This window comes from Erithacus rubecula (assembly GCF_903797595.1).
Source record: "Erithacus rubecula genome assembly, chromosome: 13".
Taxonomy (NCBI): Eukaryota; Metazoa; Chordata; class Aves; order Passeriformes; family Muscicapidae; genus Erithacus; species Erithacus rubecula.
This window is the reverse complement of record NC_136665.1, coordinates 1,027,402-1,055,304: the sequence shown is the minus strand read 5'-3', so window position 1 is coordinate 1,055,304 and position 27,903 is coordinate 1,027,402. Positions and strand designations below refer to the sequence as shown.

At 48.1% G+C, this 27,903-nt stretch overlaps 2 protein-coding genes across 6 annotated transcripts in view; both read left to right on the top strand.

Annotated features, from left to right (window-relative positions):
* Window positions 1-27,903, top strand: part of LOC306807311 (uncharacterized protein) — a 1,031,843-nt gene that overhangs the window by 768,687 nt on the left and 235,253 nt on the right. The gene's annotated exons all lie outside the window — the stretch shown is intronic.
* FBLN2 (fibulin 2) overlaps window positions 1-27,903 on the top strand; it is a 91,151-nt gene that overhangs the window by 60,898 nt on the left and 2,350 nt on the right. For all 5 annotated transcript variants that reach the window (XM_079316758.1, XM_079316757.1, XM_079316760.1 and 2 more), the window contains exons 4-16: window positions 2,675-2,804; window positions 6,970-7,156; window positions 8,081-8,287; window positions 10,194-10,307; window positions 10,738-10,839; window positions 17,579-17,713; window positions 18,836-18,973; window positions 19,255-19,398; window positions 22,718-22,846; window positions 23,489-23,614; window positions 24,192-24,308; window positions 25,263-25,391; window positions 27,567-27,690. In XM_079316758.1, coding sequence (XP_079172884.1) covers window positions 2,675-2,804; window positions 6,970-7,156; window positions 8,081-8,287; window positions 10,194-10,307; window positions 10,738-10,839; window positions 17,579-17,713; window positions 18,836-18,973; window positions 19,255-19,398; window positions 22,718-22,846; window positions 23,489-23,614; window positions 24,192-24,308; window positions 25,263-25,391; window positions 27,567-27,690 — 1,782 coding nt within the window. The remainder of the gene's footprint in view (window positions 1-2,674; window positions 2,805-6,969; window positions 7,157-8,080; window positions 8,288-10,193; window positions 10,308-10,737; window positions 10,840-17,578; window positions 17,714-18,835; window positions 18,974-19,254; window positions 19,399-22,717; window positions 22,847-23,488; window positions 23,615-24,191; window positions 24,309-25,262; window positions 25,392-27,566; window positions 27,691-27,903) is intronic.

The following is a 27,903-nucleotide window of genomic DNA, read 5'->3' as shown; positions in this document are numbered from 1 at the left end:
CCCTATGCTGGCCCTGGGCTGTGTGCCACTGTGGTGCCTGGCCCTGGGCTGTGTGTCACTGTGGTGCCTGGCCCTGGGCTGTGTGACCCTATGCTGGCCCTGGGCTGTGTGTCACTGTGCTGCCTGGCCCTGGGCTGTGTGCCACTGTGGTGCTGGCCCTGGGCTGTGTGTCACTGTGGTGCCTGGCCCTGGGCTGTGTGCCACTGTGGTGCTGGCCCTGGGCTGTGTGTCACTGTGCTGCCTGACCCTGGGCTGTGTGCCACTGTGGTGCTGGCCCTGGGCTGTGTGTCACTGTGGTGCCTGGCCCTGGGCTGTGTGTCACTGTGGTGCCTGGCCCTGAGCTGTGTGACCCTGTGCTGCCTGTCCCTGTGCTGTGTGACCCTGTGCTGGCCCTGTGCTGTGTGTCATGTGGTGCCTGGCCCTGTGCTGTGTGCCACTGTGGTGCTGGCCCTGTGCTGTGTGCCACTGTGGTGCTGGCCCTGGGCTGTGTGTCACTGTGGTGCCTGGCCCTGGGCTGTGTGACCCTATGCTGGCCCTGTGCTGTGTGTCACTGTGGTGCTGGCCTTGGGTTGTGTGTCACTGTGCTGCCTGGCCCTGCTCTGTGTGCCACTGTGGTGCTGGCCCTGGGCTGTGTGTCACTGTGGTGCCTGGCCCTGGGCTGTGTGACCCTGTGCTGCCTGTCCCTGTGCTGTGTGACCCTGTGCTGGCCCTGGGCTGTGTGTCACTGTGGTGCTGGCCCTGGGCTGTGTGACCCTATGCTGGCCCTGGGCTGTGTGACCCTGTGCTGCCTGTCCCTGTGCTGTGTGACCCTGTGCTGGCCCTGGGCTGTGTGTCACTGTGGTGCCTGGCCCTGGGCTGTGTGACCCTGTGCTGCCTGTCCCTGTGCTGTGTGACCCTGTGCTGGCCCTGGGCTGTGTGACCCTGTGCTGGCCCTGTGCTGTGTGTCACTGTGGTGCTGGCCCTGGGCTGTGTGACCCTATGCTGGCCCTGGGCTGTGTGTCACTGTGGTGCCTGGCCCTGGGCTGTGTGACCCTGTGCTGGCCCTGGGCTGTGTGCCACTGCGGTGCTGGCCCTGTGCTGTGTGTCACTGTGGTGCCTGGCCCTGTGCTGTGTGACCCTATGCTGGCCCTGAGCTGTGTGCCACTGTGGTGCTGGCCCTGAGCTGTGTGCCACTGTGGTGCTGGCCCTGGGCTGTGTGTCACTGTGGTGCTGGCCCTGAGCTGTGTGCCACTGTGGTGCTGGCCCTGGGCTGTGTGTCACTGTGGTGCCTGGCCCTGTGCTGTGTGACCCTATGCTGGCCCTGGGCTGTGTGTCACTGTGGTGCCTGGCCCTGGGCTGTGTGACCCTATGCTGGCCCTGGGCTGTGTGTCACTGTGCTGCCTGGCCCTGGGCTGTGTGCCACTGTGGTGCTGGCCCTGGGCTGTGTGTCACTGTGCTGCCTGACCCTGGGCTGTGTGCCACTGTGGTGCTGGCCCTGGGCTGTGTGTCACTGTGGTGCCTGGCCCTGGGCTGTGTGTCACTGTGGTGCCTGGCCCTGGGCTGTGTGACCCTGTGCTGGCCCTGGGCTGTGTGACCCTGTGCTGGCCCTGTGCTGTGTGTCATGTGGTGCCTGGCCCTGTGCTGTGTGACCCTGTGCTGGCCCTGGGCTGTGTGCCACTGCGGTGCTGGCCCTGTGCTGTGTGTCACTGTGGTGCCTGGCCCTGTGCTGTGTGACCCTGTGCTGGCCCTGGGCTGTGTGCCACTGTGGTGCCTGGCCCTGGGCTGTGTGTCACTGTGGTGCCTGGCCCTGGGCTGTGTGACCCTATGCTGGCCCTGGGCTGTGTGTCACTGTGCTGCCTGGCCCTGGGCTGTGTGCCACTGTGGTGCTGGCCCTGGGCTGTGTGTCATGTGCTGCCTGACCCTGGGCTGTGTGCCACTGTGGTGCTGGCCCTGGGCTGTGTGTCACTGTGCTGCCTGGCCCTGGGCTGTGTGCCACTGTGGTGCTGGCCCTGGGCTGTGTGTCACTGTGGTGCCTGGCCCTGAGCTGTGTGACCCTGTGCTGCCTGTCCCTGTGCTGTGTGACCCTGTGCTGGCCCTGTGCTGTGTGTCATGTGGTGCCTGGCCCTGTGCTGTGTGCCACTGTGGTGCTGGCCCTGGGCTGTGTGTCACTGTGGTGCCTGGCCCTGGGCTGTGTGACCCTATGCTGGCCCTGTGCTGTGTGTCACTGTGGTGCTGGCCTTGGGTTGTGTGTCACTGTGCTGCCTGGCCCTGCTCTGTGTGCCACTGTGGTGCTGGCCCTGGGCTGTGTGACCCTGTGCTGCCTGTCCCTGTGCTGTGTGACCCTGTGCTGGCCCTGGGCTGTGTGTCACTGTGGTGCTGGCCCTGGGCTGTGTGACCCTATGCTGGCCCTGGGCTGTGTGCCACTGTGGTGCTGGCCCTGGGCTGTGTGACCCTATGCTGGCCCTGGGCTGTGTGCCACTGTGGTGCTGGCCCTGGGCTGTGTGACCCTATGCTGGCCCTGGGCTGTGTGCCACTGTGGTGCTGGCCCTGGGCTGTGTGACCCTATGCTGGCCCTGGGCTGTGTGCCACTGTGGTGCTGGCCCTGTGCTGTGTGTCACTGTGGTGCCTGGCCCTGGGCTGTGTGACCCTGTGCTGCCTGTCCCTGTGCTGTGTGACCCTGTGCTGGCCCTTGCAGGATTGCCCAGAAACAGTGCTGTGTGGCCACGGTGAGGGAGAACAGCTGCCTGGCCGGGATGCTCGCCGCCAAGGATGGGGACACGTGCGGCCCCGAGGACAGCGACCCATGTGCCAGCTCCTCCTACAAGGTGAGCTCCTCTTGGTTGTGCAGCTGTGCCAGCTCTTCCCTCATGCTCCTGCACTGCTGTGGGCCACAGGAAAGGTGTAGTTGCAGGAACGTGGCAGTGAAATGGTGCTGTTTGCTTTTCAGTTTGCAGCCCCTTTTGAAACTTCACAGTAATGTTGTTTTGAATTGATTTCCTCTCCTTTTCGTAGACCTAACTGGCTGTATTGCTTCTGCTTCCTTGCTTTGGAAGTAGCTGAAAAGTCCATTTTAGTTTTTATATCTATAGTGTAGAAGAATTTAGAAAATGATGGGGTAAAACTTAATTGAAGATATAATGTGAAACCCATTTCTGGGCAGCTTGCTTGGCTCCAGTGTTGAATTGTGGCTCCCTTTCCCAGTTCTACACAGTGCTGGAGCAGAGGAACAAGCATTTAGATGATGATGGAAGCTTTTGTACATAAATAGAGGCAAACCATTAATGGACAGCACAAATCACAAATCCTGAGCCACAGCCTCCACTTAGATGAATGAGATTTGCTTTGTGAGAATCAGTGGAGCCAAACCAATTTAAACCAGTTTGAAGATTCAGCAGCTGGCTTGTCCTGTTTTCACCAGAACAGTGCCTTTCAGAATTCATTTCCCTCTGATCATAATTTACATAGCTATAGCTCAGCTTCAGTGCAGCTTGGTTGGCTCAGCAGGAACCTGATTAGTTCTGTCTGTTCTTGTGCATTGCAGACTCTCACAGGTAATTGTTCACTGGAAGAGCAGAGAGCGTGGATATCCACTGCAGGGTTTAAGGCTTAATTAGCTGTGCTGATATGTCATCTTCAGAACCACTGTTAATTTGGGTCTGAAGTCTGTCATTAGAGTAAAAGGAGAATTTGTGCATTCAGGAGAAGACATTAATATGTCTGAAATGTGACAGAATTGTTATTGTGAGGTTTTCACCAGGGGTCGTTTGCATGCCAGGCAGAGCAGGCTGTGGAGTCAGCCTGATTACAGATGCCATTCCTCAGGCAGAGGTGAGGAGGGAGAGCTCCATCATTCCTGGCTGAGCTGAAACCTGTGAGAAAATACTCCCGTGGAATGGTTCCTCATGCCAGGTCCAATGGGATTTTTCTTTTAAGATAAACCATCTGAGACAGGAAAATTACTGAACAGCTTTGCTCACCTATTTATCTCGTTTAGCTCTTGAGTCATTGCAGCTACTGCTTGAAAAGTCAATAAATATTGAGACTGTTGAGACTTCATATTACTTTAGCATTACAGTATGTACTGATGTAATACAAAATAATCCAACTTTGTACTGCTTTCTAATGCTTTGTGTTACAAGAAAATTTTTTAATTTTATTATGGTTAAACATTGTGTCAGAGGGGATCTGGCAAAAGATGCTGACAGTCCATAGTGGTGGTTCTCCTGATCTGTCTGCCTTTAGTAAATGCAGTGGCATAAATCAAAAAAGTTTCTCTAGAATGTAGAAAGATTCATTAATTGTCCCAAATCCCAACAAGATATTTACACTGTTTGCCAAAACCCAGGGTTTTACCTCCAGGTTACAAACATTTGTAGGTCTTCAGGCATTTTAGATATTTTCACCTCTTGATTCAAGGTGAATGTGGCAGTGCTGGTTTTGCAGATCCAGGAGTTCAGCCTTTGTTAAATCAACCTAATCTTAGGATGCTTTAATTGTTATTTACTCTAACACAAAAAGCACAGGCTTAAGGATTTTTCCTGGTGGATGGAGACTCCACCATGGTAAATCCAATTATGCAGGATTCCAGCAAAGAAAGTTTTGAGGGGAACAAAGAAAGCTGTGAGCCAAAGAATGGTTCTCAAGGTGGGTTTCTCAAATGCAAGGTAAAAATGGTCGTATTTGCTATTAAATCAGTTGTAGAATTGCTGGGAAGTTCAAAAAGCAGCTAACAAAAGGTCGAGGCATTCCAATTTTTGCATTTTAGAAGGAACTTTTCAACGAAAAGTTTTTCCACTGGAAAATGAGACAGTTTTGTTCACCTGGAAAATATGTGAGTCCAAAGATGTATGACTGATTTAATACTCTCTGTCATGCCTGCACATGGGATAAATTGTGAATCAAACTATGACTGAAAGAAGCCATGGTCTTCAAGGCAAATATTGCATATTTTACAATACTTAAATAAAAACATGTATTATTTTGAACTTCTACTTTGTGTATTGAAGGTGATGAAACTGAGCTAAAACAAAGGAATTGCAGAAAACTGAATTTTTTTTTTTCATAAAGTTTTTAATTTGAGGGTTCTTGATTTGTGGAGGATAGCAAGAAGAATTTTTCCCTTTTTTACCAGGGCCAGAATTCATTATGGCTAGATTTTTATTTGTTTTAATATTCTTTTGAAAAGATAATTTAACCTATTTAGTATGCAAAATAATTCATCCTCCTCAAGGCCCATACTGTAAATTTTTCACAAATGTATTTATTTGGGCATGTGAAGGGAGCTCCTTATGGCTGTGCATATTTGCAGATGTGAGTAATGTCTGCTGTTTATGATGTTTGGGGATTTCTCAGATTAGGAAGCAAGGCCATAAAATGTGAGCCGCAGCCATCAGTGCTGGATGAACATGCCAGGCTGCGCACTGAGTGTGAAATGCTCACCAACCCCCACTCTGTGCTGAAAAAAGGGGCTCAGCAGAAGAGTTTCTGAGCATGGAGATGGCAGGGGATGCATTTGCAGAGAAAGGCTCTGGATTAATGGGAATGCCCACCTAGGATTTCTAGTGATGGAAAGTGATCCCTCCCCACTTCCATACTCCATACCGCACTGCCTCTCTTATCTGCCTTGCCCAGGTCAGGGATCTCCCTCCTGGGAACTGCTCTGTCCTTGGACTTTCTGTTGACAGAGGTCCTGCTGCCAGCTTGAATCTTGCCCTTCATGTGCTGTGTCTGACACCTTTTCACAGGGAGATTGTTTGAGCAGACTGGAGTACAGACAGTTCCAGTGTCATTGTAAACTCAGTGAGTGGATGGCTAGCAAAGGACTTGCACTGGGAAAGAGACTCTGTGCTTTTCTGTCAGTGAAGCAGATTGTTTGTAGCTGATATACATGAACAAATAAATAAATCAGGGGTGAGAGAACACTTAAATTCAAATGCACAAAGGCCTCTCCAGCTGAGGTGTGACCCCAGTATGTCTGCAGCAGAGACTCACAACTCCTTAACTGCCCTGCTTGGGTAGTGTGCACTGTGCACCCACAGCAGGGACTTTCTGAGTCTGGTGTCATTTATCTGATATCTCTCTGTGGCCTGATTGTGCAGTAGATTTGTCTGGCAGTGAGTAAAGCAGCACACAGTTTTTGTCTGCCACCTGCAGCAGAGCAAACTGCAAGAGGTGGGAGATGAACGAGTCAGGGAAGCTGCTGTTCACATACTCTGAGGAAGGAAAGAAGAGGCAAGGAACTCATCAAATAGAGCCTGGCCTCCCTCCAGCCAGTCTCAGCAGCATGCTGTCCAGCACAGCCAGGCAGGCAAAGGTCAGAGCAGGTTTGCAGGGCAGCAGTGCAGAGAGGAGAGTCTTTACTGATACCTGACAGGGCTGGGATGCTGCCGACTCTCTGGTCTCTGCAAGTTCCTTTCACATTGCTTCAAACTGATCGTGTTTTGAGCTCTAATGCAAAGAGGTGCAGAACTGTGTTATTTTGTTTATGATTTTTGTTCCCACTACACACAAGCAAGGCCTGTGAGTGTAAGCTGGGAGGAGCTGATCTGCAGATGACTCCTTCCTGGCGTGTGGAGTTGCTGAAATCACTGGCACAGCCAGACTTTGTGTTTGTTGTGGCTGCAGTTGACACGTTGGTGCAGAATGGCAAAAACAAGCACAAATAAAGCTTTGATATTTACAACTGTCTGCACTCCAAATGCTTTTCCAGATGCTCCACTGCTTAGGAAAGTGCAGATCAGTTCCAGGTGTGTGTGGGCTCATCTCTGAAGTTGTTTTAGATCACGGAATAGAACTAAGGTGGGAAAAGACCCCTAAGATCATCAAGTGCAACTGTAAACACAGCACCACCCTGCTCTCCACTAAGCCATGTCCTCAAGTGTCAGACCCACACATTCTTTGAACACTTGCAGGGGTGGGGGCCCACCACTGCCCTGGCAGTTCTCTCAGTGTTTCCCTGTGCTGGTTGCTGACGCTCCCCCTGTCTTGCAGCAATGCTGTGACTGCTGCAGCCTGGGCCTGCGCCTGAGGAGCGAGGGGAAGAGCTGTGAGTCCAACATCAACCTGGGCTACCCCTGCAGCCACGTGCTGCTGTCCTGCTGTGAGGGGGGGGATCACTTGGTGCAGCCCCAGATCAAGCGGCACCCCGAGCCTCTGCCGACGGCAACCCCCGAGAAGGGTGAGTGTCCCTCTGTCTGACACACACACACACACACACACGCACACACCTCCAGGGGCTGCTGTCCTCTCACACCAGCCACAGACTGCCTTGTTCCTAAAGCAGGCTACAACATGTGGATGTTTCTCATCCTTAAATATACCTGAGACCTCAATGAGCAAGGAACTTTGGCTGTGTGTGTTCAAGAAAAACTGACTGAGAAGATGTCCTGGGGTGACTTTCTGATGCTGAATTGTATCCCCATTTGTCTGTTTAGCCCAGATACAAGATTTGCACCATTAAAACTAAGAAACTCACTTTGGGATTAACTTCAGTGTCACAGAAAGCCTTGTCAGACTTGGTCAAGAGTGGAGGCAGGTGGTGTTCCAGCTTTGGGCAGTGTTTAAAGGCAGTAGGAAGGACAACCATGTCACTGCTCAGTGCCTCCCAGGCTGCTGTATAGGAGAAGCCAACAAATTGTGATGTTGGAAAGTTTCCAAACAAAGTGGACAACTTCTTCTCCTGAAATTTGGAATTCATTGTGGGGTCAATTTCAGATGGGGCTCAGCACAGTGCCTTAGTTCAAATGTCAGTGGAAGTGAGGTTGGAAGTCAAGTGAAAGGTGAGCTTTTCACCTTCCTTGTGGCTGTTTCCCAGTAGCTCTGTAAAATACCTGTCCCTGCAGCCTTAGGGAAGGAAGAGAGGGCTCTCCAGCACAAGGGTGTTATCTCCAGGATGGGTTGCTTTGTTCATGCCCTTGCAGTGTTTTGGGCAGATCTGACTTTTCCTGTGTGCCCACACACCGTGTTTTGTGCAGTCCCAAGGCCAGAACAGCTGCCAGAGTTGTTCTGCTGTAGTTCCAGAGATGCTGTGCTGTAGTTCCAGGGGTGTTTTGCTGTAGTTCCAGGGGTGTTCTGCTGTAGTTCCTGAGGTGTTCTGCTGTAGTTTCAGAGAGGGAGGATCACCATGAGGCACTGTCCATCAGCAGTGAGGCTGAGCTGTCCAACAGCCTGCCTGGAGATGACCTGGATGAGTGTCTGCTCTACGGGGGGGAGCTCTGCCAGCACCTGTGCATCAACACTGTGGGCTCCTACAAGTGCTCGTGTTTCCCAGACTTCACCCTGCAGGAGGATGGCACCAGCTGCTCTCCAGGTGAGAAAAGCTTTTCTTTAGTTTTTCTGCAGCTTCTCTGAGTTTTTTTTTTAGTGGATGTTGGTGCATGGACATACACTATAGAAATTGTAAAATGTAAAGAAAAATGGTAATTCAGGAAATTCAGTTATGCCTTATTTTTGTGTTTGGTGGTATGGGATAAGAGTGCTGTTTCTAATCAAGAGTGTTTACATTTTCCAGAAGAGGATTTGTAATGATTTTTTAAAGAAATAACCTGTTCTTCTCAGAATAATTTTATATTTCGCAGTTACATTTTCATCAGAAAGGTTTAGCTAAACTTAGTTCAGAAAGACAGCATTGCTTCCTGATTTCGATTTTTATCTAAAATCATTAAAATCCTTTATTGATAACAAACTCTAAATTTATCTAGTGTGGTGGAAGTCTGGAAAAGAAAGTCTGTTGTGTTATAATTGTTTTGATGTGTGGAGTTCTCCAATGGCATGATTTCAAGTCAGATAACCCAGAAAGTTGAAAGCTCATATTAGTTGCAAGTGCTTTGTGTTATTTAGCAAGCAAAGGCAGTGTTTCCATCCAATGACAGAATTCCTTAGGCTTCTAATGCTCTGTCCAAGCTAAGCAATGAGCATTATCTATGTCATCCTTCTCAATGTGGTGTTACAGCCTTTACCTCAAGACTGCATTTGACTGTTCCTGTGGCAGCTGTCTGCTCTGCTTATATTAAAATTCTTGGAAAGGAACCTAATCCAAAAGAGGCAAAGAAAGTTCCTATTTTAGCACTGCAGTATTTGGCCTGGTTGCTCACCTGTGGCATATTTGTGGTTTTGCTTTGCTGTTCTTCTCTCAGCACTGCCTTGGCTGAAGCTCTGGGTGTGATGTGGAAAGTCATGTTCCTGCAGATGTGCAGGACTGGTGCTCAGGGCTGTGCCCAGGGGTGCAGAGGGGTTTGCAGAGCTCAGCTGGGGAATTGTGATAGGGCAGGGGCCACCTGTGGGGCCTCAGAGGTGCAGGGCAGGGGGGGCTGGTGCTACCATTGCTGTTCCAGGCTGAGGGAGGGGCAGGGAGGTGGTTGGGAACCTCAGTGCCTTTGCTTGGCTGAACCATGGCACAGTGGCCTTTCAGCTCTCCTTGTTCCCCTGTGGCTGTGCACATCCCAGGCATTCCTGGGGAAATCATTCAGGCTTTGCCCCATGCAGGTGGCTTTGATTTGTCTCTGTTCACAGCCTGTTGTGTGCCTGTGCTGCCTTCATTTGTTTCAGAAAATCACTCTTCCCATACGCCAAACCTACACTGCAGTCACCATTAGTCATTTAATATTGTCACTGTTTTGGGGCTCACACTTTGCTCCAGGTGACACTTGAACTCACTGGGGTCAGAACACGTCCCTCTTAAAGGAGAATTTAGCCCTATGGACTTAGGCTTCTGCTTTGATGATACTGATAAACTGGGTTACTCTTACTGATGTAACAGAGCTCTTTTTTTCCTGATACCTTTAACATTACTAACTGTTGAAAATATTAGTGGCAGACAGCAGCTGTCACGTTTTCCACTTGGCTGTACAAAAGTCATTCCAAAGTACCCTGTGCTTGTAAAGGTGTTTGTTGTTTGTCTGTGTTGAAATAGGAGGGACAGGATAAGGTCAAAGGCTTACTTATAGTTTGGGGGGTTTTTTCCATCAAATACCAAATGAAACACAGCCACTGTATTTAAAATACAGCAGATGTTTCAAAAGTGAAATTAGCACTTTCTAGTTTATTCAGATATTGCAGCATTTTACAGAAGTGATTGTCAGCCAGGCTCTCTGGTCTGTGTCCATGATGTTAGTTTCCTCCTCCAAACCACAATGGAGTGGGATGGATGGGATCACCCCTTGCTGTGGGGTGTCTGGTTGGGATGGTGCTGTCCCTGATCTTCTCTTGCCTTGCAGACCCTGACAGAGGACAGGTGACCAGGGAAGCTGAAGCCACCATCCCTCCTATAGCTTCTCCCTCCCAGCCCATCCTTGTGGTGTCCTTGCAGGAGGAGCAGGACAAGTGCAAAGGTACGTTGGAGATGTCAGCTGCAGAGGAATGTTTAGGGACAGGAAAAAAACTCCTCTCATCCCTTCTCCAGTCTGACTTCAGTGCACAGCTTTAATGTGTTACTGCTAGAACAGGCTGAGGAATTGTCAGGGGAAACCTGAGGAGGGAACCTGAGGCTGCTCTCTGCTCTCAGGGTTATTCCCCAACTGCTCCTCAGGCTGGGCTGGGCAGTGCAGCTGTACAGGGTGGTGTGAGCTGTGCAGGGTGGTGTGAGCAGTGCAGCTGTGCAGGGTGGTGTGGGCAGTGCAGCTGTGCAGGGTGGTGTGAGCAGTGCAGGGTGGTGTGGGCAGTGCAGCTGTGCAGGGTGGTGTGAGCAGTGCAGGGTGGTGTGAGCAGTGCAGCTATCTGTGCTGGGCGTCCTGATGTATTTTGCAATTCTGTTTTTTGCAGATAATGGCCCCTGCAAGCACCTGTGCAACATTGTGGAAGGAGATGCTGTGTGCTCCTGCATGGCTGGGTATACACTCATGGCTGATGGGGTTTCCTGTGAAGGTGAGTGCTTTGGGCTCCCCACAGAGCCATGGTTAGTGTTGCTCACTCCCCTGGGTGTTGCTCCTTTTCAGAACTGGCAATTGCAGTGCCATCAGAGACCATTTGGCAGAAGGAGCCCCATTTTTCTCTCACAGGTACCTCCTGAAGCGCAGTGCAGCTGTTACCTGGCGAGGTGGAGGCAAGCCTGGGCTGGTGCTTTTTTCCTCTGATGTTGTAAGCTTTTTTTCAGCCCTTCTGGTTTCTCTTCCCCTGAGGTTCCTCTGCAGGCTCTGTGTGCACAGCTGTGGACAGGCAGCATCTCTGCTGGGAGCAGGAGCAGCCCAGAGAACATGGGCACCTTTTCTGTCCTGGGGCACCCTCAGAGCACAACTCTGCCCTGCCATCAACTCTGTTTGCAAAGCTCTTCCTGCCTTGGAAACCTGAACTCAGGGAGGCTTCACAGCTGAGGCAGAATGTGCCATGGAAGCTGGGCTAGCTCCAGGTGTGCCCTTGCTGCTGGAGCTCTGGCCTACCCAGTGATGAGCAGTGAATTCCAAAGCATGCACATTACAGAAATTTTAAATGGACATTTTTGAGTAGTGACAAGGGATCTGTTTGCCCAGGGAGAGTGTGGGGGTCAGAAGCAATGCCCTGTGACATACCTTAATTATAAATCTCTAAGTAAGGGAGCAATCCCTGTGACATACCTTAATTATAAATCTCTAAGTAAGGGAGCAATAACAGTGAAATGCAAGCAGGAGCTCCCTATGCTCAGAATTGCTCACAAATAATCCACATCACTCTTAATCTTAGCCCTTATTGAATAACAAATCCTTTTCATGAAATTCCAGACAGTCTGTGAAGAAAATGGGATTTTAATATCGCCAGATGAAATATTCACAGTGCTCTGCTTACTCAAGTGTGGTGGAAGCTAATTTGATTAATTAATGTCAGAATCCAAAGGGGCATTTCAAGGCAATCGTTTTCCTACAGGAAATGAAAAAATTTGTATTTGTCAGTGGAAGCAGTGAGTTTAAATGTTGGCAAGGGACATTTATAATCTCTGTTGAAGTGAGGATCTGATGGTGAGGGTGGTGGTGCACTGGAGCAGGTTTCTTTCAAGGAACATGCACTGTGTGTGAATGCCTCCCTGTTTTTAAGGATACTTCTTTCTGGCATGGCAAAAGTACAGGAGTGTGAGCAAGGACTGAATGACCTCTGAGGGTTTATTCCCCCCTATTTTCAGTGTAACACTGCATGTATTACAGTCTAGTGCTGATGTGGGAGCTCCAGCTCACTTCATCTCAGCATCCCTGGCGTGAAAGAAATGTTGTTTGATTTCAGGAGCTGTTCTAATGGAGTTCTGTTTTTCCCTCCTGGCTGCCCCGTGCTGCTGTAGATTTGGATGAGTGCCTCACAGGTGCTCAGGCTTGTTCCAGCGGACAGTTGTGTGAGAACACACTGGGATCATTCTCCTGTGTCAGCCCCAGTGGGATGTGTGCAGAGGGCTTTATTCTCAACAGGCATAGGAGATGTGTTGGTAAGACGAGAGGCGCACGCCGCTCACCTCAGCATCACAGCTCTCCATGCTCTGCACCACCTCCACACCATCCCTGCTCCAGGCTCTGGCCATCCCTGCATCGACATCTCAGAGCCAGGCAGCACAGACACACGTGCACCATTGCTCTGCCCTTCACCTCATGAGTTGCGTGCTCTTTGGCTTTTCCCCAGCCACACCTCCTCGGGGTGCAGATGAGGGTGTGGTGACCAGAGCAGCTCTGGTGGCTGCAAACTGAGCTGAGGGCTCAGAGCAGCTGATCCTCTGCACAGTTCAGTTCTGCCAGACACCACCAAACAGCACTGCAGAAATACAGCTCGAGAATCCACATCAGTGAGGACACTGGAAAAGACCCATTCCAAAGGGAGGGCATTTTAAAATTCACCAGTCCTTTGTTAATTCTGGCATGAATTTCTTTGTGGAAAAGTCAAGGCTGCATCATAATTCTGCTGGATCATCCCTGCTGTTTGATTTCATGTAAGAAACAGATCCATTCTTACAAAGTGTATTTATAAGGATTTAACTTGCTTCCAGCATCCAAAGTCTCAGCTTATGTGAAATAGTTTCTTTTTTGTGTACTTTTCTAGAGGCTGGGTTAGAGGCAGCAGCAGCCTTGCCTGGATAAATTGAGCACCTGTAGACCTCCAGTCATCCATGAAAGCATCAGTCCCCATGACTCTAGTGTCCTGTGTGAATGCAGTACCCTCTTCCACCCCTGTCCTCCTCCCTACATTTATAACACTGTTTTTCTGACCACCACAGCTTTGGTTTTGTTCCTGTCTTTAAAGCTCTATGATCCCATCTGATTAAAAAGAACCATGTGGCATTTGGGCATGAGCAGGAAAACTTCTGCAGTGTCAGAATCCAGAGAACTCTGATTTATCACCTTTTGGGTGTTCCTTAAATTCTTGATGTTAGCTTTTTATTTCTTAGTTGTTATTATTTATTTTGAAATCAGAGGTACTGATAAGAATGGAAAACTAATGAAATTATTTGGTTTCAATGAAATGGCTGGGAGAATAGCACTGGAAGGAAGGAGGCATTTATGAGACAGCTCAGCCTGAGCTGAGGCTGGTGCTGGAGGTGCCCAGGGTGTGCCCAGAGCCTCCTGCATGGGAGCCTGGCAGCTCCAGGCACGGCCCCTCCTCGAGCTCTGCTCCTGCCTCTTGCCACTGAACCCCCCAGTGTTTGTCCTGCAGGGAGGATGGATCTGTCCTTTCTCACCTCTCCCAGGAGTGTTCTGACACTGAACCAGTGCCTGTGTGTCTGCAGCTTTGGCAGGAGCTGCTGTGCCAGGTGCTTTCTTTGGTTCACATTCTCCCCCTGCCCCAGGGCATTAGAACAGTTTTATTATGACTGATACCAGATAAACCTCAGGCACTACTCATGAAAGCAAGGACAGCTCTCATTTGTGAAGCCCTTCTCCCTCATTAAACACCAAACCTCTGTGTTCCTCTAAGGCACTGCAGTTTTTACAGGTATTCTTTTAAATAACCTATAAAACTTTGGAAATTCTCTTCGTTTTTTTTTGGTGTGCTCCCCACTCCCATCCAGCTCTGCTCTGTGTATGGTGCCAGCAGAACATTTGCCATGTTTAACATTTTTTCCTACTTTTGTAGTCCAAGGGGAAAGCCACAGGCATACTGTGGTTTGTGTTTTGCTCACTGCCTCGTTCTCCTGGGCCATCCCTTTCCAGCCTAACAGCTTTTGTTCTCCACCTTCAGCTGTCCCAAGCACCAGGAGAAAACCTTTGGTAATTAGTTTGCAAATTCTCTTTGGTTTAACGATGTTACTCTTTGCATATTTTAGGTATGGGAGGAGCAATCTTTGCACAGCCACAAAGCAGCTGATAATCTTTGATCTGTGGAATTTCCTTTAGTCAGAGGCAGGAGTGCATTCAGGAGCAGACACCCAGGGTTCCCAAAAGCCAGCCATGCACAGAGAGGAGTCACCAGCTGTTTAAACAGCTCTCACACAGCACCTCTGTGTATCTTTGGGAGCAGAGGCTGAAATGTCTTTGGGCAGGAAACTCCATGTTCTCCAGAGATGAGAGCCAGGCTGGGTGCTGCTTTTGCTGTGACTTTCAGGCAAAGTCATTCCCACCACCCACTGCTCACTGACTGCTCTGCTCGTGTCTTTGCTGCTCCCACCTCAGTTTCCCTCCTGACAGGGAGCAGGACATGTTCTCTTTATTCCTGGACCACAGGGTGGGTGGTTGCAAAATAACAAAGTGCCTGCATTGCACAGATGTGTCCCATAAAACAAGCAGAGCTGAGGTGATTTTAGGGGAGAAAAATAAAAGAGAAACTCCAGATGAAGCACAAGACAATAGAAGGTGCAACAAAAGGAGTTTTTTATGTTAAAGTACATATTGAAATAAATAGCACTAGGTAAATATTGATACTCCTCTGCAAAAGTGATAGCTCTTGGATGCAACAGATGTGCTCAGGGATGGTGTTTGCAGCAACAAATCTGGGGAAAAAAAAGTTATTGCATGATTGCAGTTCATTCTGGGTTTTGCTGACATAAAGTGAGGAATGTTGCTGCCATACACACAGATTGAGTAGATTCCTCAAAAATTGACTGTGTGACTTGTTTGCAGCATAGCACTTAATTATTTTTTATCTTTTTCCTGTTTTTGAAAGTAAATATCATCTTACCCTCCCTCACAGCCTTAATTGGGTTGGATGAATACCACAACTGGTCCAGTGTTGGAATTCACTGTGCTTGAGACTGAAAACATAACTCCTGTTATTCCCAGTGCTCTGTCAGGCATCTTACTGACTTGTGGAGTTGGCTTCCAGGACAGGAGGGAGGCAGGTCCTGGGCACTCTGGATTCTATGGCAAATTTAAGGGTTTTTTTAGAAAAACAAATGAAACCAGGTGTGTTTGCATGATAAATGGCCAGGGGACTGTGGTGGGCTGGCAGCTGGCTGATGGCACTGCCAGAGGTTCTGACTGACTCTGGGCAGGCAGAGCAGAGCTTTGCAGGGCCATGACTCAGGGTTTAAGCTTTGCAGCTCAGCCCAGTTCACAGTCAAGCTTTAGAGCTTGTCAGTGTCTCACATGCACAAAACTTCCATTGAAAGCAAGACTTCTGCATTGTAATCTGCCAGTTTTCATCAGTTGAATTTCCTCGATTGTGTTCCAGCCAGGTCTGCATATTTTTTCCAGTACTCAGAGTTTTGAAAATTTAATCAAAAATATAGACAAAACATGAAATCATATTAGATTTCTTTTTGCCTCTGTGAAATCACAAATAACGTTGTTTATGCCTGTTACTTAATATTCCACCTGCTGATCATGTGGAATGCCTCCTACCCTCTGGTTCATATTTCAGACAAACATATTTTCTCTTTTGACATGGTGCTGGACTGACTCAAGCTCATGATCTGCAGTGTGCTGCTGTCAGTTTGTTTATAGGAATGGCCTTTTTGTGGTTTGCAAGAACAGATAATCTCAGATCTGTGGTACAGCCAGCAGAAAGTCCTGCAGTTCTTTGGGTGCTGTTAAGGGGCCATCCATTGCTGGTTTTCTCTAAAATATATATATTTTTAAAATAAAATATTTTAAGAGCTAAGTCTAAAATGGGTGAGAGGGATCTACTACAGCACCTTGTATTCATCTCCCAGCATGTGAGGGGGTTTTGCTAACCCCAGAGGGTCACTTGTGAAAATACTCCTTACTCTAATGAATAGAGTGAATAGAAACTGGGAAATACAGATTGAAACTGGGAAATATAAGCAGAATGAATAGAAACTGGGAATGTGCACAGGCATTAGGGAGTCATAATCTGTAGGAACTTTGGGGCAGGCAAGGACGTGCCCCTTCGTGGAGGAGCTGAAACTTTGTGTGGGTCAGGTAGAAAGAGATCCAGAGGATAGCCAGGACCTTGCTGTGGATTAACCAACTGCTTTGCAAAGCAAGTCCACAGCATGTGGAGAGTACCAATGGCAAACACAGAGAGAGAGGAAAAAATAAAATAAAATAAATAGGAATAAGTAATAAGTGAAATGATGTAACCAAGCTAAATGCAGGTCTTGCAAAACTCAGTGCACAGCACCAGTTATTGGAGTGTACCAGGAACTCAAGATTTTTGGTGCTCCTCATTTCTTTGCTAAAAAAACAGCTGACACATTTTTAAAGACAAAAAACTTTTCAATGCTCCATAGGGGAAGTCATATATCTGATGTACTTATCTGAGAATGAGGTTCCACAGCCAAAATGAAAATCTGATTTAAACAATACTTGCTTTATTGTGTAGTATGAAAATAGCCTCATGCACAGAGCAGCCAGAGGACTGGTAATGGTTCTGGTCACATTTGGCTTTTGTTAGCTCTAGCAATTCTTAGCTTTATATGGAACTGGGAACATGAGAGGTTTTGTGGAGGTTGGCAAGAAAATTTCTCTTCCCAGTCTCTGCCCCTTTTTGTTGCTTCTAAGTATTTGCTCATCATGCTGTCTAGTTTTCATTATTAACATAAGCAAAACCTGAATTTGAGATGATTTCATCCAAGCTTATCAAAACATGTCATTTTAAAGGTGTTTCATATTCCTTCCCTAATTGTCCCACGCTCTGCAATCTTGTGTTCAAGTGATTTTTTAAAAAGAACTTTTCCACTACTCCACCTGCTGAAATCAAATCTCTAAATGCGAATTTCCAAACTTGATTGAGCCATCAGGGTACCTGTCCATGAGTTGCTGCATATCCAGTCCCAATGATGCATTCCTTAGGGAATAGGTGGCAGCAGGATCAGCTCAGCAGGGCAGCCTCAGCTGCCATCCCTGGAGCCTGAGGCAGCAGGGCTGGCCACTGGCCTGGGCTGTGAGGGTCTGGGGAGGAGCAATGAGCATTAATCCCATTTTCATTCCCTTGTCCAGGAGTTCCATCCCTTCACCACTGGCTGGCTTTCAGTCCTGTGCCCAGCCTGCCTTTCCTCTGTTCTGTCCATCCCAGTGCCTGCACCATCCCCATGGTGTTTGGGAGGAAATCCCCTGTGATTTGTGTCTCTTCAGTCACTCTGTGCTAACTAAAGACCCCGGGCTACACACATCTTCCATCAGAGCCCTGTAACAAAGCCTGTATTGACTGTCTTTCATGTGAAAGTATTTCATCTGAGCTTTCTCTTCCTTCCAGAAGAGCAGGAGGAGGGAAATGCCTTGGCAGCCTGTGGCACTGATGTGTTCTCTCTTTCTCACAGACATCAACGAGTGTGTGACAGAGAGACACACCTGCCAGAGGAGAGAGCACTGTGTCAACACCATGGGCTCCTTCCGCTGCCTGCAGGAGCTGAGCTGCCAGCCCGGCCACGAGCTGAAGGACGGCGAGTGTGTGGGTAAGGACAGGGCTCCTCAGCTCCTGCACAGGGAGGGAAGGGAGGGCTGGCAAAGCATTTTGGTACTGCTGCCCTGTGAGACCAGCTCTGCAGCTAGAAAAGGCTGCTCACCACGAAGCGTTGGGAGGCTCCTCCTGCACATTTGCTCATTTGAAATGGTTTCTGGGGATAACTGGAAATTACTTAGAACATAGGTTAAACCTTCTGAATTAGGATTTGCTGCCTTCCTGGTGGAAGAATCCCTCTTAGCTCCTCTGCCTGGCCCAGCTGATGCTGTTTGCTGGTGATTCCAGCAGAAATTCCCAGCCTGAGTAGATCATGGGGCTGACAGCCCTGTGCTTCCTGTGCTAGAAACTCTGTCAGCATTTATTTACATTTTACATTTACATTTAACCATTTGGAATGGTAATGGGGTTAAGAAGTTATTCTTCATCCCCCCTGTCCTGGTCTCTGGAGGTGTCTAACAAAGAGGGGAACATCAGTGCACACACAGCAGCACAGGAGATTGCAAGGGACACACGGACCCTGCCTTCAGAACAAAACTCACTGTAACTTACACCTACAAGTTTTATGGTTTCCTGAGAGCTGGAGTAAGAGATACCTAAGGAAAGAGCTTGGCTTTTGACATAGAACATAAAGTTATGAAATAGAAATTTTCGGAAATCTCCCTTTATAAACAGCTGTCATAAATAAAGTTTGGTTTACTTGAAGAGGCTGTTTTGTCAATGTCTTGTTCTGTTGTCTGATTCTAGAGCATTTCTAACATTTATTGCTGATCTAATTTACTTTTGAGTCTCGAAATTAGATTATATAGAGGGTTATAATACTTAAAAATTGTTTTACAGTAGCCTGTAAAAAACTCCAGATATTTTGGTATTTGTGGGTTGCAACAGATGCTGTAAATGAGGGAATAGGGCCCTGAATAAAATTTGCTGGAGGACCTGACAAATCCTGAAGTGATGTCCAAGGGCACGCGCACATAACCCTCAGATTTCCCACTGGTAGCACCCATTACTGTTGAAATATGCCTCACAATTTCCCTTCTGGAGACGAGCTGGCCATGGAGGCTGCTGAGGGGTAGAGCTGAACTGACCCCAGTGTGGTGTTTTGGTGTGATAACAGATATTGACGAGTGCGAGCGAGGAACTCACAGCTGCAAGGTGAACTTTGTTTGTCAGAACACAGAGGGCTCCTTCTACTGCGAGTCCAAGCAGCGCTGCATGGATGGGTTCCTGCAAGACCCTGAGGGCAACTGTGTGGGTAAGTGTGAGCAGCACAGCCTGTGCTGCAGCTCTCAGGAGCTGGGCATTGACCCCGTGGATGTGGAGTTCTCCTCAAACTCTGCTGCGAACTTAATGTCAACAGTGCTGGCCATTTAAAGATGTGAATACTTGCATGTTGAATTTGGAGCCATCCCACAGCAGAGCTTCATCAGCCTTACCTGGGTAGCGCAAGAAACTGAAGAAAAAGAAGTGATAATCAGAAGAAAGCAGACAGAAGGGTTAATAGCACTCTGACTGATGTATTCATTTCTCCACCAGATATCAATGAATGCACGTCCCTGCCTGAGCCCTGTAAGCCAGGATTCAACTGCATCAACACAGTGGGGTCCTACACATGCCAGAGGAACATGCTGAGCTGCAGCAGAGGCTACCACTCCAACGAGGACGGCACGCGCTGTGTGGGTGAGGACAGAGATCTGTTTCACTTCCAGACAGATGTTTGGGGTTACCTCCAGATTCCTAAATGTGTTTGAGGAATGGGAATTTTCTGTCCCTGCAGCTCTGAGATTTGTTTGTGCTGCAGGATCTTGATGTGTGTTACTGCTTCATGGAGTTTCTCTTGGTGTGCTCAGCAACTGGTTTTGGCACCCACTTGTGAGAGTGTTTAGGATAAGTTCTCGCTGTGTCAAAAGAATTCTGAGGAAAATGAGTATATGAAATATTCATCTAGGTTGGCATGCAGCTTGATCCTGGTTTGTATTTGTTTTGGAGTGTTGAGGGTGTCACTGACTCAGAATGGCAGATTTCAGCACTTGTTAGCTTTTGTTTGTAGTGAGCACATGAGGCACCAAGGCCTGGAGGCTCAGTCCCTGGTGCCCAAGGCAAGGCTGGCTGGGGGTTCTGTAACTGTTCCGAGTTACACGAGACAGGAAATCCTGAAATGACAGCAGGGAAACAAAACAAGAAATGACAAAGCAGCAGTTTGCATAGTGGTGATACCCCAGTGGTTTTTACCTGCTTTCCTCTGGAATAAAGGAAGGATGACAGATTAACAGAATGTGCTTTGTAGTGCTGCAGGGGGGTGGGAACTGTGTTGAGGGCCATTATATTGGTCGTGGTTAGCAACTTGTAGTGACACAGTGGTACAGCTAGACCCCATTGCCACTGGTATTTCTGCTTTCACCTTCTTGCTCTTCATTATCCTCTACCTCCCTTCATGGTTTTACCCCCAGGACTGTCCAGACTATGTGTGGCCAGTGGAAAGGTGGAGAAGATTTGGTAGTAGCAGATTTGGAAGGAACAGTTCATGTGTGCAACTGAGGAAATTGAGAAAGCTTCCAAATACTTTGTTTTGTAAGCTCAGGGCAAAGAAGTGCTATGTTCTTTGCTGTCCTGTTACAGCCTGGGATATTTCAGTTCTTACAAAAAGAAGCTCCAGAAGTCTTGTCTCTCTCAGTTCTGTGCAGACACAGTTCTGCAGCTGCTTTTGATCAGTCCTTTCTCAGTCAGGTCACCTGGGCTGACTGTGGTTACACCAGGTGGAGTGTGGTGACCCTGAGGTTGTTTTTAGGGTGACCACCATGCCAGAGTCTCCCTGAATGATATTTTCCCCACAGGGCAGCAGTTGGCCCTGAGCAGCACAGCTGTCCTGGCTGCAGTGGCAGCAGCTTTGCTCTGCATGCCGTGTAAGTGAGGGCAGGGGTGCAGTCCTCAGCCCTGGACATGGTCAGAAAACGTGTGTGTGGCAGCTGGGGACATGGCTTAGTGTTGAATGTGGTGGTGCTGAACCTTCTTGGTGATCTTGGAGGCCTTTTCCAGCCTTAATGATTCTGTGATTCTGTAATGGCTGGGGCAAGTTATCTTCCTCAATTTCAAATTGATGGCACAGCTTTTCTCCACAGTTGTTCCTAAAAAAATGACTGTGTGTAAATCCATGTGAGAAGAGGACATTGCCATTAATCCTCCAGCATCTCTGCTCTAGAGCATAGTGAGGTAACACAATGCACTGTCATTCCTGCTGGCCCTCTGTCTCTGCTCTACACCACTAACAAGGCTGCTCAGGAGCAGGCATAAGGAGGCTTCTCTAGCTTGATTTTGGGAAAACATAATTGATATTAATCAGTGATTTCTCTGCCTTTGCTGTGTGCACTCTGTCCCTGATGCTGTTCTGTGTTATTTTGTTTGTTTGTTTGTTTGTTTTTAATGGCTTTTTTAAGTAGGCAGAGAGCACAGAGAAGAAAGAAGAAAAGCATATGGTCTTATTTTTTTCTCTCTGTGATAAAGACTAGTGTCTTTGAGGCATTACAATAGCTAATTAGATTCCTGAATCAGATTTATTCACAGTAGTAAAAGCATCATCTGCACGTTTCTTCAGCAGAATGACACTTGTAGGGTCATCTCCTCTGTTTAGCGAATTCATCAGTCTTTAAAATGCACAGATTTTCTGATTTAGCAAATGAGTTATTAAAAACTGCCTCTTAGATTTAGCTGAGAACTGCTGTAAGTGTGAAATATGGCACAGTTCTGACGCTGTAATGCCCTAGAACTAATTAAAGTCTGAATGCAATGGAATACAGAACTTGGGACAAACTAACAAAATGGTTGCACATGTGAATTCGTTACAAATAAAGCTGCTACTTTACGAATTGTTACCTGCATTAGAGACTTCCTTGCTTTCGGTGCTGCTGCAGATTAAAAGAAAACAAGGACTCAGTGTCCCAGCAGAAATCTCAGTTCCTGTCAGTAATTCCTGCATGGTGAGGGGCATTCCCTGCCATCCCTGACCCTGGTGCCAGCAGGGACTCTGTGAGTGCAGCTTCTCCAAGGCTGTTTTTTGGTGGAGAACTGCCCAGGAACCCTCTGAAATTATTTAGTGCTCAAATTTATGTCTTCAAATAGGGCAGTATGGAGAATTTCCAGCCTTAGAAATCCATCCTAATGATTATTACATGAACAGGGATTTGGGTTGTAAAAGTAGTTGAAGATGTGAACAATAGGAAAAAAGGAGAGTCTGTTGGCTTAGGAAGTGGCAGAGTTTGGAGTACTTGAAGAAATACACAATTGTGAGCGTTAATCAGACTTTTTGATGCTTCTTGTCACAGATGGTAAGAGGGATTTGTTAGATGTTGATGAGCTATTTAGTCATGTTGCAAGTCTTGTAAATCAGCCTGTATTGAAAACTCTCATCTTCCTCTGAGTATGTTTAAATGAGATTGGAAATGATGTGTGTGAGTGAGAAGCAACTAATTTGTTGGTATTGGATTTTGGATGAGAGGCCATGGGGAATATCAAAATGGGAGCTGATTGAGAGGAAAAAAAAAGATCAACATTAGGAAAGAGCAAAAGGTAGACAGCAGGAGCAGACTGAGAGGGCAAGTGGAGATGAAAATAGCAGTTGCTTTAATTTAAGGGATGTGCAGAATTTCTGGCTGGTTCTTGTTTTGCTTTAAATGGCTTGGTGTGACTCATGGAATGGCAGAACATCAGAGTGGGGGGTTTAAATGTCATGGTCTGATCAGAATCAGTGTATTTACACTGAGATGCAGAATATACTGGCAGAGCCCCACTGCAAGTCCACTTACCATATTCACTTTGGAGGTTATGCTCTGCTTTTCCCAGGTTTGACTCAACTGCCTCTGAGAAGAGCACGGAGGGAGAAACTGGTGATATTTCTCCTGTCCAGTTTCTAATCCTGCTATTCAATGGACCTTTTTGTGTCTCTTTATAAACACTAGTTTTAAGCAAACTGTACTGAAGCATCTTTCCCTGTGTGGCTCTGCAGATGTGGACGAGTGCCAGACCGGGGTGCACCGGTGTGGAGAGGGGCAGCTGTGCCACAACCTGCCCGGGGCCTATCGCTGTGACTGCAAGATGGGCTATCAGTACGACTCCTTCAGCCGCAGCTGCATCGGTGGGTGGGGCACGGGAGGGGGCGGGAGCTCCTGCCTGAGCCCTGAGCCCTGTGCCCTGAGGCAGTGCTCAGCACTTTGCAGCCTGAGTTCTGCAGTGCACGGCCTCGGGAGAGGGTGGCATCACCTCCAGAGCTGGGCTGGCAGCACATCCAGGGCTCTGGCACCCTCAGCTGGGCTGTCAGACCAGGCATCACCTCCAGAGCTGGCTGGGCACCACATCCAGGGCTCTGGCACTCCCAGCTGGGCTGTCAGACCAGGCATCACCTCAAGGGCTGGGCTGGCACCACATCCAGGGCTCTGGCACTCCCAGCTGGGCTTCCAGATCAGGTGGCCTTGGCTTGGTTCAAGTGCAGGTTGTCACCTGAAGCCATCTGCAGAGATGGAAACCCCTGTGGGTTTTGCTTCTGCTGCTGTGGGCAGTCTGTCTGAAGGTTCCACTGCTCTCCTCCCAAGAGCCATGGCACAGCACTTTGTCTTTCATCCCTCCCATGCACCAATTAGAGTTGGGAGCCAGACAGTCTCACAGCCCAGGCTGCAGCACTTCACACCCTGCAGATCAGTCGCTGACACTTTCAGAAACAGCCTGTGCAGGTGGTTAGCTGGTGTCCCCGGGTGATGGTGTGTTTGTTGTTGTGCTGCAGACATTAACGAGTGCTGGAACTACCCCGGACGCCTGTGCCAGCACAGCTGTGAGAACAGCCCCGGCTCCTACCACTGCACCTGCTCCTCCGGCTTCCGCCTCTCCTACGACGGCAAGCACTGCGAAGGTACCAGCCCCTTCCCTGGGGAGGGACTGCCATCACCACTGGGCACTGCAGAGAAGGGGCTGTGCAGGGGAAGTGTAAAGACAGAATTTGTCTGCTCAAATTTGCAGACACTGGAATTGTTAGATGAGCATCAGCAAGTTTCTCCTCTTTCTTCCTTCCCCATGTACTTTCTGCCTTCCTTACAGGTGACAGAAAAGGAGAAGAGACCAAAGTTAAATCAGGAAACCATTCAAATGTTGATAGAGGTGAAACTTGGTCGTGACCAAACTTACAAAAATTTTTGAGATCACCAGGATATTTTTAGGGCAACAAATACATATTTTAGTGAACTGAAACCTATAAAATCTGAAAGAAATGTCTGCATGTGTGTTTCCATTGGCATATGGAGAAATGAAATTCAGGTGCAATAGACGTGCTCGGGCTTCTTGGCATTCTGCCTAGGGAGAAGAAAAAATAGGGAAAAATTAGTCCTTCCTCGCTCTGAGTGGGAGGTAAAGGTTTTTCAGGGGCAGGAAAGGTGGAAGAAACTGTTCTGAAGCACTGTGGCCATCTCTGTGCATTTGTTTTTTGGATGCAGATGTGAATGAATGTGATAACAGTCCCTGCAGCCAGGAGTGTGCCAATGTTTATGGTTCCTACCAGTGCTACTGCAGGCAAGGCTTCCAGCTGGCAGAAGATGGGCACTCCTGTAAAGGTAAGATGCTGCCTCACCAGGTCAGGGTGTGTGTTTATCCTCTGCAGAAGAGCTCTCTGACCCTCAGCAGCCCCTGATGCTGCAGGTGATGCCTGAGGATGGTTGTGAGTTACAGCTGCCACAGAGGCTGCAAAGGGTCCCTCCAGCTACTGGACAGTGCAGTTCAGTGGGTGGAGCACACCCACGGGACTGCACAGCTGGGGAGATTGTTCTGTAATGGTTTCGTGGGGACAGAGCTTATGACTGAAGAAATTGGGTGGGAAGATATTCCTGTGAGCACCTGCATTGCTGAGTGAAGGTTTGCTCTTCCTGCTGCTCATGGTGAATGAGGAGCACAGGGATCATAGTGGAGAAAGGAAGGGTTTCACCTTTTTAGCTAAAGTTACCATCACTGACACACTGGAGAGTCTCTGTCTAAGGAATGGTGAAGAAGGCAATACCCTTCCTAGCTCAGGGAAGCCTGGCAGGAAATTCTAGAAAAATTCATTAGTGAAAGGGTAGTGAGGACGTGGCACAGTTTGCCCAGAGAGATTCCATGTCCCTGGAGTGTTCAAAGCCAGGTTCAGCCTGGTCTTGTGGAAGGTGTTCCTCCCTGTGGCAGGGGCTGGAAGGAGCTTTAAGCTCTCTTCCAGCCTAAACCAGTCAGTGATTCTATGATTCTCTCAATTACAGAGGAAAAAAAAACAACAAAAAAACCCTCAGTGTGCCCCACCCTGCTTATTGCTTGCCATGAATATGTATTACTTGCAGCCAGTATTTCTGGGAGCAGGCTTGTGTTCAGCATTTCAGAAAGCACCAGAGCGGTGCCAGACCTCTGTGCTTGCCCTCACATTTAGCAATGTATTACAAATGTGTCAGGTGAGAATTTCCTGGTGTCCCGCAGCCTCCCTTTGCAGATCTGTGTTTGTTTTGCTTTGCTTTGTTTTGCTTTGTTTGACTCTGTTCTTCCCACAGATATTGATGAGTGCACGCAGAGCGCCGGCATCCTCTGCACCTTCCGCTGCCTCAACGTCCCCGGCAGCTACCAGTGTGCCTGTCCTGAGCAGGGCTACACCATGGCAGCCAACGGCAGGACCTGCAGAGGTGACAGCATCTGGGGAACGGGCCATCAGTACCTTGGAACGAGCCAGCCATTGCAGTTGCTCGGTCAAGTCTCAGTGTTTTGTGTCAGCCACTGTTCAAAAGGCAGTCTTTGACAAACTTGCCAGATATTGGTATCTGCAAAGTCAGTTTTCTGTGTTAGAAGAAAGTGCTGTGGCAACTCAGCTGTCAGCGTGAGCTAATTGCTTAAATGAATTCCCAAGGCACCCACTTCATCCTTCTAACTGAGGCACTTAATTGCTCATGTGAGGTGTGTGTGCACCTTGGTGCAGCACTCGGTGTCAGCAGTTTTGGAAGTGCCAGATGTAGAAATCTGTGGCTTCTTTCATGAGTTACAGTTTTCTCCTCCAGAAAACTGGGAGATTAAATGTTGGAGCCGTAATTGGAATTTGGCCATCCAGCAGTGTCACCTAAGCCTCATCCTGCTGGCATTAATAAATGTTAGTGAAATGACAAGTACCCTCCCCTCACACACCCCTTTTCTTCAGAATCGTGGAGATGTCTTCTGGGAGTCTGGTGGTTTTCATCTGGTGTGCAGCTGTGTGGTTCTGAGCTGAACCCCCCTTTTCAAAGGATGCACTGCCTGTGTAACCTGATGGAGGATCTGATTACCTTTAGTACTCTGCACATTCCTGCAATCCTTACACCAACTGCCAGGCATTTCCTGCCCTTGCTCTTTCAGGAACCCTTCATGGGACTTTGGTTATATATCTCCTGTGCTTGAATTCTGAATGCTAATGGCAGTGAATTTGCTCTGTGTAAATCACAAGCAGTGTGAGCATACTTAATCTTGATTGTGGAGCAGTGAAGCAGATTAAATGACAACTAAAATCCTTTTAAAACATTTTAAAATATTTTAAAATGTGTTTTTAAGTATGATTGCAGTAACATCCACATGCACTTAAATTCTTAGGTAAAATTCACCTTTAGAAAACTGCAACTGTAACTCCCCTGGATACATCCCCTTGTTTGGAGCTCTGCAGGTCTGTACTTACAAGTCTGGGCAGATACTGAGGTGTGTCTGAAAACGTGGTCGGAGGAAGGCTGAGTTGGTGTGGGCTCTGTTGTGTGCAGGGAAATGATCTTGCTTTCCCCCAGCTAAAGATCTGGCTCCAGTTACTCATCCTCTGACCAGTTCTGAAGAGTTACTGGTGGAATGTTCCTTGTACCCTTTTTTCAAAAGATGAGTTGTATCTCATGGAGTAATGTCTCAACATATGGATCTTTTTTGCAGAAACTGCCTGTGGTATTTTGCAGCTCAGCCAAAGTGGTGCAGGGAGTGCTTTCATGACAATGATTGCAATATGGAAGAAATTTTCTTTTCACCTACGGGCACTGCTGAGAATCAGCAAGGGATTTACTTGACTTTGATTCTCTCCTATTTCCTATTGTATACTTTTCTTTGCAAGACTTTTAAACCAGCCGGTTCGGTGTGTGAGATCAGTTCTCATCCCAGGGGAATGAAGGGAGTGGAAGGCTATGGTTTCCCTCAAAGAGGCTCTGCTCTGTGACAATTGGTAGAGCTGCAGGGCCCTACACAGTCCACATGCCTCATCTGTTAGAACTCATTTCATTTTAAAGCCTCCATGTATTGTCTAGACATTTGGGAGCACACAGTGTGACTGTGAGGGCCCTGCCAATGCTTTCTGCTCAGGCTGGATCCTTGTCCCTGCATCTGGTTTTCAGCATTGTCAGGCCCATGGCTTGGGCTTATGGATATGTTATTTAGGTAACCATGTTTATGCTCTGGGCCATAAAGTGTCTTTGAGCTTTAAGTGCTCTTCATTATGTCTTCTGTAATTGCATCTCATTATTGTGGGGAGATATTTGTATTCAGGTTTTCGAAACTGTATGCCATATTCTGAAGTGTTGTTCCAAGTTCCCATGTCTCAGATCTCCTGGATCCTGTAGGATAGCAGCAACCACTTTGCACTTGCTTGCTTTAACTCCAGATTTATTTTAGTTGCTCTGTTTTAATCCAGAGTTACTTTAATGCACAGATGCATTCTTTTGGCACAGCCCAGCTTTCTCCAGTCTCAAAAAGTCAGTGAGAAGGTCCTGCTGGTTTTTAGTGTGGGTTTGTTTATTCCTGAAAAATACTAGGAATTAATTTTTACTTTTGAACTTAGAACATGTTTTTCTTGTGTTTTTTCTTAGATATTGATGAGTGTGCAATAGGAACCCACAACTGTTCAGCTGCAGAGACTTGCTACAACATCCAGGGCAGCTTCCGCTGCCTGTCCTTCGAGTGCCCTTCCAACTACAGGAAGGTATCTGACATGTGAGTATGGCCTTGGGGCAGCACCAGAGCCAGCCCAGTGCCTCTGCTGTTACATGGTGCTTAGTTTGTGGGTGGGTGTGGGTGCTCAGAGCTCTGAGAAGCTGCTTTGGCACCTGGGTATCATAGACCTTCCCCACGCAGAGTTGTGTCTGTTTGTCCTTTGTTCTCACAAGCCCTTGATCCCCTGTTTGCCCTCTAGCTGCTGCAGGAGCA